Here is an 18345-nt window from a genome sequence, read left to right on the forward strand (position 1 = left end):
GCATATCACCCTGATTAGCCAATGGGAAGGGTAGCGGATGTATGCTAATTACCATGTTTCTCTTTTATTAAATAGGATATGATGCCCCCCCAACCCCCTGCTAAGAAGACTTGCTTTGAAATGGTTGGAACTTTTCCAGAACTTGTACTAATACAAGGCCTGGTCTTGAAGCCTTATACCAGGCTGCTGACCATACTGGAGGCAAACTTTCACCTTAGAACAGTGGAAGAAATTACAAACATTTTATCGTTAGGTGTTCTTATGTTATCCAGAAAAACAAGCCACTTTCTCCTATTATTTTAAAGCAGTTTATGGAAGAATTGAAAGTTCTGCCATTTATTTCAGTCTGCAACTGGATGAAACTTCTACTCTATTGTACCCAGCTTCTGGGTTTTGTTTGGAGTATGACTGCTGGCTTTATCAAAGTAAGATTCTTACTTTATGAAAAGTATTTTTTGGTCAGTCAAAAGGTGGGCTGGCCAAAACCGGTTTGGCTCAGTGGATAGAGCGTCGGCCTGTGGACTGAGAGGTCCCAGGTTCGATTCCGGTCAAGGGCATGTACCTGGGTTGCGGGCACATCCCCAGTAGGAGATGTGCAGGAGGCGGCTGGTCGATGTTTCTCTCTCATCGATGTTTCTAACTCTCTATCTCTCTCCCTTCCTCTCTGTAAAAAATCAATAAAATATATTAAAAAAAAAAAAAGGTGGGCTGGAAGAAAAATCCGGGTACTAGATACAGCATCAATGGTGGATGGCAACACATTCGGTTATATTGCCTGATAAAGAACAAAGGTCCACCAACTCATTACTTCAATCACTGTGTTCTATATATTGACATTCCAGAGATCAATAACTAGACCCACAACCCTGAAAGAAATCTTGTTAACTTCATCGGGACTGGGGCTGAGAAGCACTGCCTTCCAGGTGGCTTTGAAACAGTTCTCCTTCATTAGCTTTCCAGAGAAGAGGTATCAAAGAGCATGACTGAAAATGGCAGAAGTACCATTTTTATAAGAGAAATAAAATCCTTGGGGGAATTTATTAATGTTTGGCTTACTGGTAGTTAGTCCCCCTCCAAATAAATGAGATAAATCTTTTGGTTTACAGCTCTGCAATCAATATCATGAAGGCCAAGCATCTATTTGCTGTTTCAGCTAGGTTGCCATTTTAGAAGAGGAGTGGGTAAATAGGTAACTATACAAGTCTTCTAATGTTGGAGGAAGTCCCTCTGCAAGCTAAAGTAAAGTGAAAAAGGCTTTTCAATTTTTTTGCATGCAGAAATTATGAGAAATAAAACTCTTTTGAAGGCCATTCCTGTTCAGAACATCTTAAAATGACACTACGGATTTACAATCCTTTTGCTGCCCACACAGATAGTGTCAGAGAAACAAACCAGCCAAAGATGACTTCATTGTCTTGAGGACAAGGGAACTGATGTGCATAATTTTGATTAAAATGTATTAGAGAATTCTGGCGCTCTCTGATACAAGTCTCCCTAGACACTTAATTAATAGTCAAAGGATTTTAGCATTTGTTGCTGTAAGGAAGAAAAGTCTAAATTAATTTGCCTGTCAAAGTTGATAAGTATACTGCCATGTCAAAAATCTCTATATGACTTCACTATTTTACTCAAGTCAAACAGCTACCTTCTCATTGATATTCATGTTTAAGCAGACTTAAAATTTACTTTTTCTTTCACTTATAATATCAAGGAATTTCAATTTTTTTCAGAAGTTTGCCATTAATTTTGCATTAACGGCTGATTAAACCTGGTGGATCAATCAAATGGGGTTTTTTTGCCACTACCTATCAGAACGTCAAGGTGATAGAAGTAAAACAAGATACCACCACCTAGGACAAAGAGAATGAGGGACAGACTGTGCAAATGAAAGATCCAAAAAGAAAAGTCCTTTTGGAAGCCAGAGAGTTGCCTAATATTGCAGGACTAGCTTGCAAACTAAGCAGCTAAGAGTGGTGATACCAATGAGACTTTTGAGATACTTTGTGAAAATTATTTATCCTTATGTAAACTATCAGAATTTTCAACGTAATTAAAGAAACTGTATCCAAATTTTGAGTTAATGAACTTAAATCCATTGTCTAAAAAAGACCTTCATTAGATTCTTATAGGGATCCATCAGAGGGCATAAGAAAATAAGAGAATGTGCTTTGTAGACACATCTTTATGGGATCTTCTAATTTAATAATCTTAGCTATCAAAAAGAGATACAAGCCTCAAATCATTCAAGCGTTTACTGGCAAAAGGTGAGTCTGGAGCGTGGACCTCCTGACCCCCATGTGTCTCTCTCCTTTAGCACACTGCTTTCATGTCACGAAACTGAAACACATAGAAAGAGACCTGTGTGCAGTACTTATGAAAGCAGCAATGTTGGTTGGGGTCCTCATACCTGATCCTGGATACTGGAAGACATTCTGCTGCATCTGAGGATTGACTCCAGTGCCAAACTGTCCTCCCATGTTCCCGGCCATGCCTCTGTTCACCATGCTGCTGCGGTTGGCCAAGGCTGCCTCAGGATTTACTGCCAGTTGTGAAAACGGGCTGGTAGAAGCGGGCGGGGTTCCTGGATTTGTACCATAGTTTGGTGGGTAGGGGAATTGCTGCGGAGCACCCTGAGGAAGACGGGGGTTCCCCATTTGAACTGGCAGTCCAGATGAGGGAGGGAGGTTGTTCCCAAAGCTTTGGTGCCTCATGAGCATGGCTCTTTGCTGCTGTATTAGCTGCCTCTGTCGGTGCTGTTGGCTGTACAACTCCCGCTGGCGCTGGGCCAACATTTGGGCATTCAGGGGTGGCTGCAAAGGAGGAAAAATTCTTCACTTATTATAATAATTATAACCTATACCTATCTTGGAAAGCTTACAAGATAAAGTCTAGTAGCTTGGGGCAACAAAATATGTAGCAATTATCAGTATACAGAGGAAAATAAAACTGAAAGGGAACAAAAACTCTTAAGTAATAATCATAGGAGAGAAAAACAATTAAGTAAATTTTATAGATTAAAGGTAGTTGAGAAATGCTAAAACACTATTATTGACTGTTAAAGTGGTTAAATGCAAATTCTCAAAAAAAGTCACACAGAACTGAGAAAAGTCAAAGAAAATACGCATTGATTAGTATTATAAGTCATAAAAAATGGTTAAAAGAAACATTAAAACCAAAGAGGAGAGAAAGAAATGTGCTAACGACTTCCATCTTTTTTTTTCTTTCTGTTCATCAGATTATTTATTCACTTGATTTTTAGATTCACTTGTTGATAGATATGTATTTGTTGTTCATAATTTGTATCTTTACCGTTTCTAACGACTTCCATCTTATCTGACATTAGGTTGTTAGGAGATTTCTACTTTTCTATTTCAAAAAAATTACAGTTTCCCCTTTTTCTCATGGAAATAATTTATTCCACTTTACTTAAATGAATAAAATGTGATTATAGGTGATTTACATTTTTCTATATACTTTTCAGTATTTTCCAAATTATTTATAATGAACATATATTATCTTTATAGTAAAAAACTTACAAATACCATTACTAGTAAAAGAGGAAAAAATCAGAAACCCAGGATCCAATGACTAATAAATTATCATTTAAAAGGAAAATAATTAGAAATAAGATAATAAACAGAAATAAATGGAACCAGCTATTTTATCTCATTGTTGCAGTATAAGACTACTCTAGGTATTAGAGTGTTTTAAATAGCTATGATATTATGAATGAAGAAAGAAGTGGTAACATTAGGTTGAAATCACTTTTTGGTCTAATTTGCAAAGCAATATGGCATGTCAATAAAGCCTTCCTCAGAAAATATCAATTCAGATTGAGGATCTGATTAAAGCATATGGCTCTATTAAAATTAAACTTGTCAATTACATATAGTCCAATCTAGAACAAACTGTGACATATAGACATTCTGGTAGAAATCATCTTTATGTTAATTAATTCCATAATAGGGTCTTGTTTCCTTACAACCTAATTACCCTTACATGAACTAACCCCAAGATTTATAAGACATAGAAACCCAAATCTGGATCCATAAAGATGCCAACATCTGCTGCTTACCAGCAGTTTCTCTCAGTATTTATCCTTTTGGTTAGTGTTGGCTTTCTGTATTTGCCCCAAATCCATCTAGGTCCATTTTATGGAGAAAAGAAGAATTTTGTTTGAATCATCTTTAGAGTCCTTCATCTCCCAAATGTTTGTGTCAATTTGGTTAAGGAAACAAAAAAGTGGTTGAAGCAAAAATAATAAACTATGTGTGGAAGTTAAGATCTAGTTAACACTTAGAAGGCTATCCAGTTCTTTTTATGTTTAAAGTTCCAGTGGCTCTGTGTTCATGTATAAGGGTCATTCAAATAAATAAAAAATAGAAAATGCTGATGCTCAGACGGACCTGAGAACACAAGAGAGTTAAGATAACTCAGCAATGTGACACAGTTTGGATCGGGTTTCAGGTACCATTCATACAGTCTCATAGCCGCGGCTTCTTATTACTAGCACTATTCAGAACAGCAGTAAGAGTTTTCTACTTAGTCCACTGGTATCTAATAGCAGGGACAACAATAACAATAAACAAAACAAAGAACCCTCAGCTTTTGATCAAATATCAGTAAGGGATATCACAGATTCATTATAAATTCATTCTAGAAGAGAGCTACACTTATAAACATTAAAAGATCAGCTCACAGACCATTTCAAAGACACTCAAGTCAACACTTTAGGAAACACGGCTTGGATTAGAAAAGTACTAACGGTGTTTGGTTTGCTCACATTACCTGAGGTGTAATTTGCTGCTGCATGCCTGATCTCATATTGATGCCAACTGGAGCATTTGCTGCAAACTGGTTCAAAATAGCTTGCCGATTTTGGTGTATCAACTAGAAAAAAATGGAAAAAATGAGATATCGTATTTCTACATGAAAATATAGCATAGCCCTTAAAGGTAACACAAACATTTTATTGATTACTAACAAGTTTTACTGTTGCACGTTCAGTAAGATATTCTCCATGTTTATCTGCCAAAAGGCTGATAATTCCTAACATAGTTCCCACCTACACTAAATATGGCAGAGCATTTAAAAATAGAATACACACATGCACATATATGTATGCACATAGGTACAGGTGTGTGTATTATACTTTCAAATGTTCTGCCATAAATGCTCTACCACTAAAATACGTACACAAAGGCATTTATTGCACTTTGAAAAAACACGTTAATACTTAGTTATTTCAGGTAAGTGTAATAATGGAGAGAAAAGCTCTAGGTCATAAAATTATTGTGAGTAAAAATGTAAGTATACAATTGGGCACATTCTACAAAGGTCTGGAAGATAAATGGAAAAGTTGAGGTAATTCTCACTTGGAGGGTGCCTGTCTAATGGGTACATATCTGGGGAAAATCCAACATGATTTCATTAGCTGAAGAGAATTATGTAAGAAACAAATGGTCTGAGAAAATGAACTATTTATTTAACTGCAAGAAGTAATTACTTTAGACCAGCAGTTCCCAAATTGGTGTTCTAAAAGAACATTGTTCTGCAGGATATTAATAGATGTACCAGGAAAACAGCATGTTGTGCTGTATTAAGTACTGGGAATGATGGGTTACACAAGGTGAAACAGAGTTCTTTACTGCAGTAATTCTATGGGTACATTCTTTAAGAAGGGGATAGGCTATGCAACTTATCACAAACCTTTTTTTCTGACATATAGCCATTAACAGTATCTCCTAGAACAATCTCCTATGGAACGCTAGTTTGGAAGATGCTATCTATATCAGGCTTAGGGTTCCAGGTCACAGACATGCCTCAACTTTATCAGGTAACAAAACAAGCATTCTTGGGGGTTATACCTCCTTATAAACAATCTATAGCAGGGGTGGGGAACTTTTTTTTCTGCCAAAGGCCATCTGGATGTTTATAACCTCATTCGTGGGCCATACAAAATTATCAACTTAAAACTTAGCCTGCTATATTTGGTCAGACATGTAATCAACTCACTGCTAATGCCTTGGCAGGATCAGACCAAGTAATTTTGTGGGCCTTGTACGGCCCACGGGCTGGAGGTTCCCCACCTTTGATCTATAGCTTAAAGATCAAGTACGGCGATGCATATATAGACATCTACAGCAATGCAGACAGACCAATAACTAGTGTAGGACATGAAGGCAGGGACCAAGCACCTGAGTGAGCTCAATGGGAGCTTCAAAAGGTTAACTTTAGGCAGAAAGAAGAGCAAGTATAAGAAAACAGAGAAGGCAATGAGGACAGGTGAAAATACATTAATACTTAGTGATGCAGAGAAGAAAAACTGCTGGGGGAGTGGGAGCTGGGATTCCAAATTTATAGCTTTCTATATCCTTTCAATTGTGAGACATGGTGACAATGAAATGGGTGGGGATGGAGGAAAGATGACTGAGAAGTAGTAAAAATGAAAAAATAACCTTAGAAAAGAAATAGGCTATTTTTAGTAGAAGGAATTATTCTAAATAGCAGCAATCTATAAGCACTTTCTGTTAAAGAAAAATTGATTGATTTCTGTCCATAAAATAACTCTTGTTCATTTTTCCCTTCCCTTGACTGTGTGTACAACTGTCTTACTCTGACCTATTTCTTCTCTCTGATTACTAAAATGCTACCCATTTTCCAGCAAGCAGATCAAGCTCCACTTCTTCAAGGAAGTCTTCCCAAAAGATTCACCAACTCCTTTAATGCTTTGAAAATCTTAACTTTTGGAGTTTGGGGCATGAAAGAGGCTGGTAGTCCTTAAAGCAAGGGACACAAATTCAAAAGCCTATAAAGGGCAGGTCAAAAGGCTTGTTGCATTACAAAAGGAAATGTGGGGCTCGTGTGGGAGGATACAAACCCAGCCTATGCATATAAAACACATACAAACATGCACATGTGTGCACACACACACACACACACACACACACACACACAGCACAGGATAGCTGCCTTTTTGTCTGCCTGAATGGACTTTTTTCAATGCCTTAGCAAGAAGTCCTTCTATAGTAACTTAAAAGATGATTATCTGGCCCAGAGGTTCTCAATCAGGGGTGATTCTGCCCCACAAGGGACATCTGGCAATGCGTGAAGACACTTTTGGTTGTCACAACTTGGGGAGGGGTTTCTACTAGCACCTGGTAGGTAGAGGCCAGGGAGGCTGCTGAACATCCTTCATTGCATGAGGATTCCCCCTCCCCACTAACAAGAATCACCAAAATGTTAGTAGTGCCAAGGGTGAGAATCTTGATACAGTCACTGCATAAATTCTTACAAGCCAACGAGTTTTTGTTTTGTTTTTTAAATAAGTTTATTTGAGCCAAACTGAGGATATATGCTGGGGAATAAGATCTCAAGTGCCTCCCCAAGAAGCTTATTTTATTAAAGAAGCTTATTCTTTTATCAGGCAGTTTTTGCCAGAAATCTGGAGGTGAAATCTGCTTCTCTGTAGTTTCTGCTCTTTGACCTTAGTTCTATTTTCTGATTTCTTCTATTCTCTATCTATATAATAAAAGCCTAATAGGCAAATTGTCCCCTTGACCAGGAGTTTGACCAGGAGTTCAACCAGGGAGCGGGGCCGGCCGGCCAACCGTGGGAAGGGAGGCCCTGGCTGGCGGCAGGCAGCCAGAGGGAGGCCCTGGCCAGTGGCAGCAACAGGCAGCCAGGGGAAGGGAGGCCCCAGCCGGCAGCCAGCAGCCACTAGGGACCCTACCCATGCACGAATTTCATGTACTGGGCCTCTAGTCTATCTATCTATATAAAAGCCTAAGCGACTGAATGACCAAACGACCGGTTGCTATGATGTGCACTGACCACCAGGGGGCAGACGCTCAACACAGGAGCTACCCCCTGGTGGTCAGTGCACTCCCACAGTGGGGTTACTGCTCAGCTGACCCACGGGTTCCAGACGTGGGGCTCACGGCTGGTGAGTGCAGCTGCGGTAGCACGAGCCTCTCCTGTCTCCATGGCAGTGCTACCGAGCAACACCAGATGCAGCAGGACCAGGATGAATGGGAGTGGCGTGGCTCGGGCTCCTCCCCAGCTACCTGTCGCTTTGTGCACTACTACATCCCTCGGGGGATGTCGGACTGCTGGCCTGGCCTGTGGGGAACGGGCCGAAACCGGCAGTCCGACATCCTCTGAGGGGTCCCGGATTGAGAGAGGGCACAGGCCAGGCTGAGGAACCCCACCAGTGCACGAATGCATGTACCGGGCCTCTAGTAATATATAAAAGATTACCAATAGTGGTTCTTACACCAGATCCATACCCTTCTTGAGGACCCTAACAACATATCTGGACTTGCCTAAGGATATCGTATTTCTTTATCTGTCTGGACTGTTACTCCCTCTTCATATTTTTCTCCTTCTTCTTCTTCTTTTTTTGTTAATAGTATGAAGACTATGGCATTTGCTGGAGAAGAAGAAAGCAAAACTGGAATAGAATAATTGTATCTTTGTTAGCCAGTGTTATACTATTTTCTATAAGCAGCAGACCTACCCATTTCTGCTGTCATCCTTTTTCCAAAAATAGAACTTTACAAGTTTTATAGGTATTATGGATATATTCCTTGATTCTTTGCTTATTTGAGATGTAAGCAGACACTACACCTAAAGACTTTAACTTTGCATTTCTTCTTAATCACTAGTTCCTTCTTTATTTTTAAGTCTCAGCCAATGCATTTATGTTAGCTTCCTAGGGTGTTTGTTCTTCCTCTTCCTGTCCGCCAACTGGAAATTATTCTTAACTGTATAATCAAATTTAAAATATTAGAATCTTTTTACTCCTGTGTACCATATTCTAGTCAATGGGATATACTTAAGGTCAGGAAATCATATTTTTTAAAATGATCTAAAGATGTATTAAAAATAAACTATAATGTAGATCTGAGTATGTCCCTTTCTTTTTCTTCTCAAATCATTAGGCACTGTGTTCCCTTCCTGACTATTAGAAGCTTACATCTCCTGTGTTTGGCAAGAGGGAAGAAGGAAGAAGAGGATATGACCAACAAGTAAACTTGATATCAATCAAGTGAGATAAGTGTGTTAAAAATATTGTTATGAATCTGATATATTCTAGATACTAATCCTTTGTCTGTTATGAGGTTGCAAATATCTTTCCTGAAATAACTTCCCCAATCTTGTTTATGGTGTCTATTTACTCACAGGTTTTACATTTTAATGCAAACATCAACCTTTTCCTTTATGTCCTTTTTATAAGGGGCCATAGAGATTTTCTCATACTCACATTTAGGCCATTAAAACATCTAGAATTTATTTTTTGTGTATGGTATGAGATAAGGATCTAATTTGACTCCCCCACCATGGACAGCCAAATGTACCAGCATTTATTTTACAGGCCATCCTTTCCCCACTGACTGCCACCTGTGTCACTTATAAAGTTCCTATATATGTCTGGTGTGTCTCTGGGCTCTCTATTATATTCCAACTAGAGGCCTGGTACACGGATTCATGCACAGATGGGGTCCCTCAGCCTGGCCTGTGCCCTCTTGCAATCTGGGACCCCTCAGGGGATGTCGGACTGCTGGGCTTTGGCCCAATCCCTGGCAATCTGACATCCCCCCCGAGGGATGTAGAAGTGCTGAAGGCAGGCGGTTGGGGAAGAGTCCCAGCCGGGGCCAGGCACAGTTCCGCTGCTGTTCATCCTGGCCCCACTGTGCCTGCTGCCACCACCACTTAGTGGGAGAGGCTCCTGCCACCGCAGCTGTGCTCGCCAGCAGTGAGCCTGGTGTGAGTCCAACTTCTGGCTGAGCGGCGCTCCAGCTGTAGGAGCGCACTGACCACTAGGGGGCAGCTCCTGTGTTGAGTGTCTGCCCCCTGATGGTCAGTGTGTGTCATAGCGACTGGTCGACCAGTCGTTCTGTAATAATGGTTACTTAGGCTTTTATATATATACTAGGGGCCCGGTGCACGAAATTCGTGCACTGGGTGTGTGTGTGGGGGAGTGTTCCTCAGCCCAACCTGCCCCCTCTCACATACTGGGAGCCCTCAGGCGTTGACCCCATCACCCTCCAATCGCAGGATCGGCCCCTTGCCCAGGCCTGACGCCTCCGCCAGAGGTGTCTGGCTTGGACAGGGGACTCCCATCTCCCCCTGATCACTGGCTCTGGCCCCCACCCAGGCCTGAGGCCTCTGGCCCAGGAATCATTCCTGGGCAGGGGACCCCCATCTCCCTCTGATCGCTTGCTCCACCCCCCGCCCAAGCCTGACGCCTCTGACCCAGGCTTCAGGCCTGGGCAAGAGGACCATCATATCCCCCCAATCCCCGGCTCCACCCCCCGCCCAGGCCTGATGCCTCGGCCAGAGGAGTTGACCCTCATCACCCTCCGATCACCAATCACCGGATCGGCCCCTTGACCAGGCCTGAGGCCTCCGGCAGAGGTGTCAGGCCTGGGCAGGGGACCCCCAGCTGCAGCGGCCCCGCGATCGTGGGCTCCGCTTTAGGCCCAGGCAAGGGACCCCTAGCTCCCGGGACTGCCAGCTTCGACCGTGTCCAGCTCCCATTGCTGGCTCCACCCCTACTTCCTGCTATCACTGGCCAGGGTGGCAAAGGCGCCTGATTCTCCGATCATGGCTGGGGGGCAGGGCAAAGGCGGCCCCAGGGCCGCCTTTGCCCTGCCCCCCAGCTCTTAGCTCCCCCCTGGGTTTCTGATCACTGTCAGTGGCAGGGGGCTTCTTCCTGCTTTCCCTTTCGCCTCCCTGCATTGTGCCTACATATGCAAATTAACCGCCATCTTGTTGGCAATTAATTTGCATATAGCCCTGATTAGCCAATGAAAAGGGTATCGTCGTACGCCAATTACCATTTTTCTCTTTTATTAGATAGGATAGATTAGTAGAACTGTCTATCCCTATGGCAGTTCTACAATGTTTTAATTTTTAAAACTTGGTTTTAAATCTTGATATCTGGTAGGGCAAGTTCATCCTCATTCTTCTTTAAGGTTGCATTCATTCTTCTAAAATAAGTTTTGCATCTATTTGTCAAATTCTGTGTTGATATTTTAATCAGAATTCCACTGAGTCTATAGGCTAACTTCAGAAAGATTGTCATCTTTACAACAGTCTTTAAATCAACAAATATATTTTACTTGTATCTTCTTTTTGACTTTTAATTATGATTTATTTTTGCATATTGTGATATATGTTGAAATTATATTTTCTAATTGCTTGTTGCTAATAAAAAGGATTGTCATTAATTTTTATTTCTTATTCTTTTATCTAGAAACTTCGCTGAACTTCTCTATTAGATCTAAGTTCCCTGTAGGTTCTCTTGGATTTTCTATGCAAGCAATTGTATTACTTGTATATGATAATTTTGTTTCTTATGTTTGCTTTCTATATTTCAAAATTCTTAGTAGGTTGATGGTATTCTTTTTTTTTCCATACTGGTATGAATTTATTCACTTAAAATATACAACCTGTCATTTAATGGAATTTAAGGCAGAAGTTAGATGTTTCACTTTAGTTCACCAATTTGATCCCGACTGTGAATTTACCTGTATAATTTAAAATAATATATTTAAACCTAATTTCTTGATTTTATCAGGTACTATTAATGCCAACACAGCCATTTACTCTCCTCTTCTTCTTTGATGACAGAATAGGATTTTATTCAGCTAATTATCCCAAATCACACATCTCCATGAGTACTCTAAGTCAATCCTTGCCAGCGATTGGTTATGGGTGCACAAGTGATTCAGTTCTGGTTAGCCAAACATGTGAAGTCTTTTTCTTGTTTTCCCTTTTTTGGGAGTGGGGGGTGGAAGTGGGGAAGAAGGCACAAGAGCCTTCTGAAAGTTTCATGGCTTTTAAAGCAAGATGCATAGGAAAAAGATAGTCTTGTTTTCCCCTGCTAGATAGTTTTGTTTGCATGTGGTATTTGTAACCATGGCAGCCATTCTTCTAGTTGCCAAGGATTACAGGGTAAAAAGACAGAAAGAACCTGGGTCCTTGATAACATCCTTGTCTCTGAACTAACCACACCTGGACATGTCTCTATTTTGAATCATCTTAATATTTGAGTAAAAAAATTTTTTTTTGTTTTACTACTTTGAGTTGAGCTTTCCTTTTTCTTTATTGCTGAGATAAGCCTTGGCCAGACCTCCCTCACACATAGAAGACTCTGCAGTGAAGAGCCACTATGGACTGAGTACCACTACTGAACAGAAGAACTGAATGCCCTGAGCCCAAAGAATAGGTCTGGATATAGTGGCTCATTAGGGAGCAGAGTTATTGTTTTACATGGCAGTTATATGTTATTTTTGTGTAGTAACATATCTGGAGGCTTAAAACATAATGTGCCCCAAATTCTGTATTTCTCCAACTTGATGGGTATTTATTTCACTTTGTTGGGCCACCAAGACCTCCAAACTTTGGACATGCTTCTATAATATTTAAAGGAAGCACAGAGGAGCGATGTTGACTTATTTGTGTCCTTATTTCAGATACACTCTTTGCATGACTACTCTGCTTATCAGCTGCTTTAGGAGCAAATCAAAGCAAAAACAATTTTTTCTTCCGAGCTAAGTATGAATTATCATTTCATCTATTCAGGAACCTGACCTAGATTGTTGAAATGGTCTTGCTCACTGAGCCTGTAACTGTAGACAGTATTTACTGAACTCTACTCTGTGCAATGAGGAAATCAGCATACCTACACTTTCCTCTCCTTTTTTGGTTTAGCACTTAGTCACTTACTGCTGTTAACTTTTGGGTATTTATCTGTTAAATACCCTAAGCTGACTATAAGTTCTCAAAGTTGCCTGTATCATTTTTTCTTTATCTTCCTCACGGTACCTATCACTAGTCCCCTTAAATATGTTATATGAAAGATTAAATACAGAGGAACTATTAATTATTTCCTCTTCTTATGCAATCTTACGATGAACAACAAGTTATAACAAGAAGCAGCTTATCTTTAACTTATTCTCAGAATATATTACTACTCCTTTTCTTTCTCTTTTCTTCCTTCTCTCCCCTTAATTCCTCTTTGAATCCTTTATTCCACCCCAAGATTTACAGTTATTCCTTTCTTTGTTATTCTACCATTAAAATTTTTTCCCTATCTCATCTCTCCCTTTCTCTTTCTCCCTTTCATCATCTTTTTAAGTGAAATGAAACTACATTATAGTATCTATTATATTTATTGAATATAATTTTATAGTAATAGCTAGCATTTATTAAATGCTATAAGATGCCAAGTATTGTGCTAAGAGCTTTACATGCATTATCTCATTTAATGCACACAACCACCTATGAGGTAAAGGAATTAGTTATTAGACTCTTTTTATAAATGAGGACCCAGAAGCTTTAAAAGGGTAAATAAATTGATTGTTGAACCACCTAAGTTAAGGTTAGCACTAGGATTTGAAACTAGAGCTTACTTTTACCACCATTATATCATACTGACTTTCCAATTTATCTCCTTTTTCTTCCTTCCTGAATTAGTAAGGCTCCAGGAAATAACATTAAATACTTAAAAAAATAATCTGAAACAATATACACATATGGTATAAAAAATACAGAAGGATTAATATGAAGAAAGAGAAATCTACAGCCCCAGTCACACTTCTCAGAGATAATACTTTCAACCATTTGCTTTTTTGGCTCCTGATGATTCTCTCTATACCTGCTGTTTATACAGACTTAAATATGTATGCCACTATACCTACTCATTGCCTGTCACGAGAGAGATTTAACTCACCCACAGCACCCAACACCCCCAAATTATTCTTTCCTCATACTCCTAATATAAGACCACTCCAACTTCAAACAACATAAACTGCATTTTCTGTTTCAATAATCATAAAGTGTTTCTCGATACTCTATAAATTAAGCTGTGTTTCTCTTTATTGATTTATTAATTGTACGATGTTCATCCTAATATTTTTTATCTCAAAAAACAAGATTAACTGCTTTTAAATTGTAGGTCTCAAAGTACTTTGTTATGAGCCGGCAGTCTTTTAATTGAATGAATATGTCCCCTTTTCTTATCCTAGCAAACCAAGGGTGGTGTTTTCAGTCTTTCATAAAGGTCCTGGGAGTAAACTTGACACCTTGGTTGTAGCAATTGGGCTGTCTTGTTATAAAGAAAGCACATACCTTTAAAAAATATCGCCTGCTAAACATGAGCACTCACCTGCTGTTGCCCCTGCAATCGCTGTTGAAGTTGAAGTCGAAGTTGATTGGGTGCAGCTGGAGGTCTGTTTAGAGTTTGCCTGGGCTGCATGCCCATGCCAGGTGAGAAAGCGCCTCGGGGAGGTGTTACTTGAACAGGCATGGACCCCAACGAAGGTTTCTGCCTGACCATGCCTTGGAAAGGGCTAGTGAGACTGGCAGTAGGTGAAGGAGAAGAATAAGGCTGGGAATAAAGGTTGGGTCTTTCTTCCATCATTAAAGGTGGTGTTGCTTGTTGTGGTGGAAATCTCTCTGATAATACATCTAATCCACCTCCCTGTTAGAAAATAAACGAGGCTATTTTACACATATGTTTCTGCCAATAAATGATATGTTTCTCTATGTAACTTTGGATTTGATAGCATCTCTAGAAAGTTTAATCATAATCTACTCATAGTGGATTCATGAAGCTCTCCAGATGTTTACTACTTAAAGGAACTACCTTTGAAAGTTACTTTTGAAATGGAGTAAAAGATTAACTGAGATGTTTTTTATTTATTTATTTATTTATTTATTAAAATTCTTTATTGTTGAAAGTATTACATTTGTCTCCTTTTCCCCCATAACTGAGATGTTTAAAATCTCAGTAAAGAAATGAAAATGCAGTTAAAATGAAGATCGTAAATCAATTAAATGAAGTGAAAAGGTTTAAAAAGAACTTCACTGCAAAACCTAAGAATCAACAAACTTTATATTTACTAGGTTACTACAGATGCAGCTTACTAAAGGAGGGATGAGTCAGGCATTTTTCTATCTTAAATAAAGAATTCATGTTTTTACCTATTTGAAAAAAATTCATAGTTCACCTAACAGAATGCTGTACAGGTGAGCTTTCCTACTTGTTCACTATTACTCATTCTAAGAAATACAATTTAAATCGTGAACTGTTGTGTGTAGGGGTGTGTGTGTGTGTGCATGCGTGTGCGTATTTGTGTGCATGTGTGTGTAACTAAAAGGAGAGTTTCATGAAGCATAACTTCCTCTGGACATTTGAAATATGAAAAATATAGGTTGAAGACTCGCATGAATAAAGGATACTATATTAAATCCTAAAATAAGAAGTGATGATATGACTCTGTATTCTATTCTAAGGAGAGCTTCAAAGATTCTGTTTCATAGTGAAAGGCTAAGACTTTCTAACACTATTATTGTTACTACTACTTTGTGTAAAATCCTATTATTACCTACTAGAGGCCCGAAGCACTAAGATTTGTGCAAGAATGGGCCTTCCTTCCCCTGGCTGCCAGCACCGCCTTTGCTCCAGCCAGGAGCCACCTTTCTGCCATGGCGATGACCCAAGTGTCCCACCCTGCCCTGCCCCTGTGTATGCAAATTAACCCGCCATATTTGTTTGGATTAATTTGCATACTCACGCCTGATTGGCTGGTGGGCATCATGGAGGTACGGTCAATTTTCATCTTTCTCTTTTATTAGTGTAGATTACCTATTATATATTTTGTTAACTTCCACAAGGGTAAATTATAAAATACAGTGAGAATACTGAAAAACCTTGCTTAAAAACCATTTTCTAGCTTCTTAGGGAAGAATCATTTAAAAAATGCCAACTTTTGTAAATACCTGAACAAGTTTGTCAATTCCCAGAGCTCTGTCTAATTCAGCCAACTCAGTTTCATCTTTGCCACTGAGGAAAGAGACCAGCTGTTCAAGCAGAGCTTTCTCATCATTTCTTCCTTCTACTGTTGTTGGTGGACAGAGAAGCTCATCTAATTGTGAACTAATACACTGGCTGCAGAATTAAAGGATACAGTTTAATAATTATTCAATCTTAAGAAAGCAAATACAATATAAATATTCATGCAAATCTAGTTCTAGAAAATTTTCTGATACACTTAATGTACAGAAATTTATGAACATATTTTTCATTATTTTGCCAATCAATCACTGAACTTTGTCTCCATATTCTTCATGTCAGCTGACAGAACTATTCTCAAAATTAACCAAACATAGTTAAGATAGGGAAAAAGAATTAACAAAAATAGAAAATAAAAATCAACCAAAATCTCAGAAAAAAATAATTTAGCCTATATTAAAATTTGTTCTGCCCTGGATGGTGTGACTCAGTTGGTTGGAGCATTGTCTGGTATACCAGAAGACTGGGTTCGATTCCTGGTCAGGCACATACCTAGGTTGTGGATTCCATTCCAAGTCATGGAGCATATGGGAAGACAATCGATCAATGTTTCTTTATCACATTGATGTTTCTCTCTCTCTATCTTCCTCTCCCTTCCCTTCTGTCTAAAAATCAATAACCATGTCCCCAGGTGAGGATTGGGAGGAAAAATTTATTCATTCGATGGACGCTATTAATTATTGGTAACTGAACCACAATCAAAATAGTATACATTGCATTACCTAACGTTCAAGGATGATTAAATCATATTGCTAACATTACATGATTGCCATTTTATTTATTTATTTATTTTTTAAATATATTTTTTTTATTGATTTTTTACAGAGAGGAAGGGAGAGAGATAGAGAGTTAGAAACATCGATGAGAGAGAAACATCGATCAGCTGCCTCTTGCACATCTCCTACTGGGGATGTGCCCACAACCAAGGTACATGCCCTTGACCGGAATCAAACCTGGGACCTTTCAGTCCGCAGGCCGACGCTCTATCCACTGAGCCAAACCGGTTTCGGCATGATTGCCATTTTAAAAAGAACTCAAAATAGAAAAATGAAACATGCTTGGTATTAAGCAATAAAACAAATAGTTGGACACTGAGTAGATATGGAAAGTACCTTCCCTCCTTATACCTTCTTACTCTAAACAAAGAGAAAAACTGGACAGAATAATTATCTAACTAAAAGCTCAAGAGCAGCATAGTTGTTGTACTGAGGCCGATTCATTCATAGGTCCCAGAAACTTTATGGTAATCCATCAAAGCAAAGTAAGAGATAAAAAATAAACCAACAGCTGCATACTGTATCAATCTTCTGGTAATTACAATATACACTAGTCTTGCAGTCATGCAGTAAATACATCTGTCTTCCCCATCCTTCCCCCCCCCCATTATCAATCACTTCTGTCAACATCTAACAAAATACCAATGTATCCTGGAATCCAGTTTGGGAAAAGTAGTTCTTTGTTGTAGAAGTTGGCATCTGATACTTTACAAAATACGAAATATATTACTCACTCTTCTGGTTTGTTCTGATTCACAGCTGCCACTGTAGTATTTGTCCATGGAATCTGATCACCTGTTCCTGGTTGTCCAAATTGGTTATCAATTGCTTCCAATTCCAGCTCAGGTAATCCTGATGATAGAAGCAAAGGTAAGAAGTCAGTGTCACAATGGAAGATAAAATGACAATATTTCCCAGAAGTAATATATAGTACAGTAGAGTGAGATTTCAGTTATATAGTATTACTTCAATGATACAGAGTCACTTATTCAGAAACTTAAACTATCTAGAAGGTGGCCCCATAATAACAAGTAAATGACAAAGTGAGAAAAGGTCTGTGAATCAAAGAAAACCTGATGTTAAAAAGTTTGCACCTAAGTTGATGTTACCATAGGACAATCATTCCAGACTATTGGAAATTTTTCAAAGATAATTATAACAATTTTGGTTAATGAATTTTTCAGTTTACAGCACATCAGAATATGCTATAAGTAGGGACAGTGTTATTATCATGGTCTGAGAGCTGTAAGCAAAAAGTAAAATATACTGCATAAAAGGTACAAACCAAAGGGCATAGCCTCTAGGGCAGTGGTCGGCAAACTGGGGCTCACAAGCCACATGCGGCTCTTTGGCCCCTTGAGTGTGGTTCTTTCACAAAATACCTACTTCTGTGCATGGGCCATGAAGTTTCAATTGCACTGTACATGTGTGTCCACATGTGGTATTTTGTGGAAGAGCCACACTCAAGGGGCCAAAGAGCTGCATGTGGCTCGCGAGCTGCAGTTTGCCGACCACTGCTCTAGGGTCATTCAGTAAATGGACAAAGCTCTATAGTTGTTAATCTGAAAATATAATATATAATAATTGATGCTTATAATGACAAATGAAAAAAGAGATTGAATTATGTTTTGTAATGGAAGAAAACAGTATATGCATTTTTGAAAGTTTTTGTGGGGGAATTTTTTTTGAAAGTTTTGATTATTT

At 39.1% G+C, this 18345-nt stretch overlaps 1 protein-coding gene across 6 annotated transcripts in view; it reads right to left on the reverse strand.

The window, feature by feature from the left end:
* The window catches only part of NCOA1 (nuclear receptor coactivator 1), a 169201-nt gene that overhangs the window by 21821 nt on the left and 129035 nt on the right, over positions 1 to 18345 (reverse strand). For all 6 annotated transcript variants that reach the window (XM_059660396.1, XM_059660395.1, XM_059660400.1 and 3 more), the window contains 5 exons: positions 17376 to 17493; positions 15793 to 15961; positions 14177 to 14491; positions 4789 to 4890; positions 2408 to 2810 (listed from right to left, as the gene is read on the reverse strand). In XM_059660396.1, coding sequence (XP_059516379.1) covers positions 2408 to 2810; positions 4789 to 4890; positions 14177 to 14491; positions 15793 to 15961; positions 17376 to 17493 — 1107 coding nt within the window. The remainder of the gene's footprint in view (positions 1 to 2407; positions 2811 to 4788; positions 4891 to 14176; positions 14492 to 15792; positions 15962 to 17375; positions 17494 to 18345) is intronic.

The sequence above is a fragment of the Myotis daubentonii genome, chromosome 12 (assembly GCF_963259705.1).
Source record: "Myotis daubentonii chromosome 12, mMyoDau2.1, whole genome shotgun sequence".
NCBI classification, from domain to species: Eukaryota; Metazoa; Chordata; class Mammalia; order Chiroptera; family Vespertilionidae; genus Myotis; species Myotis daubentonii.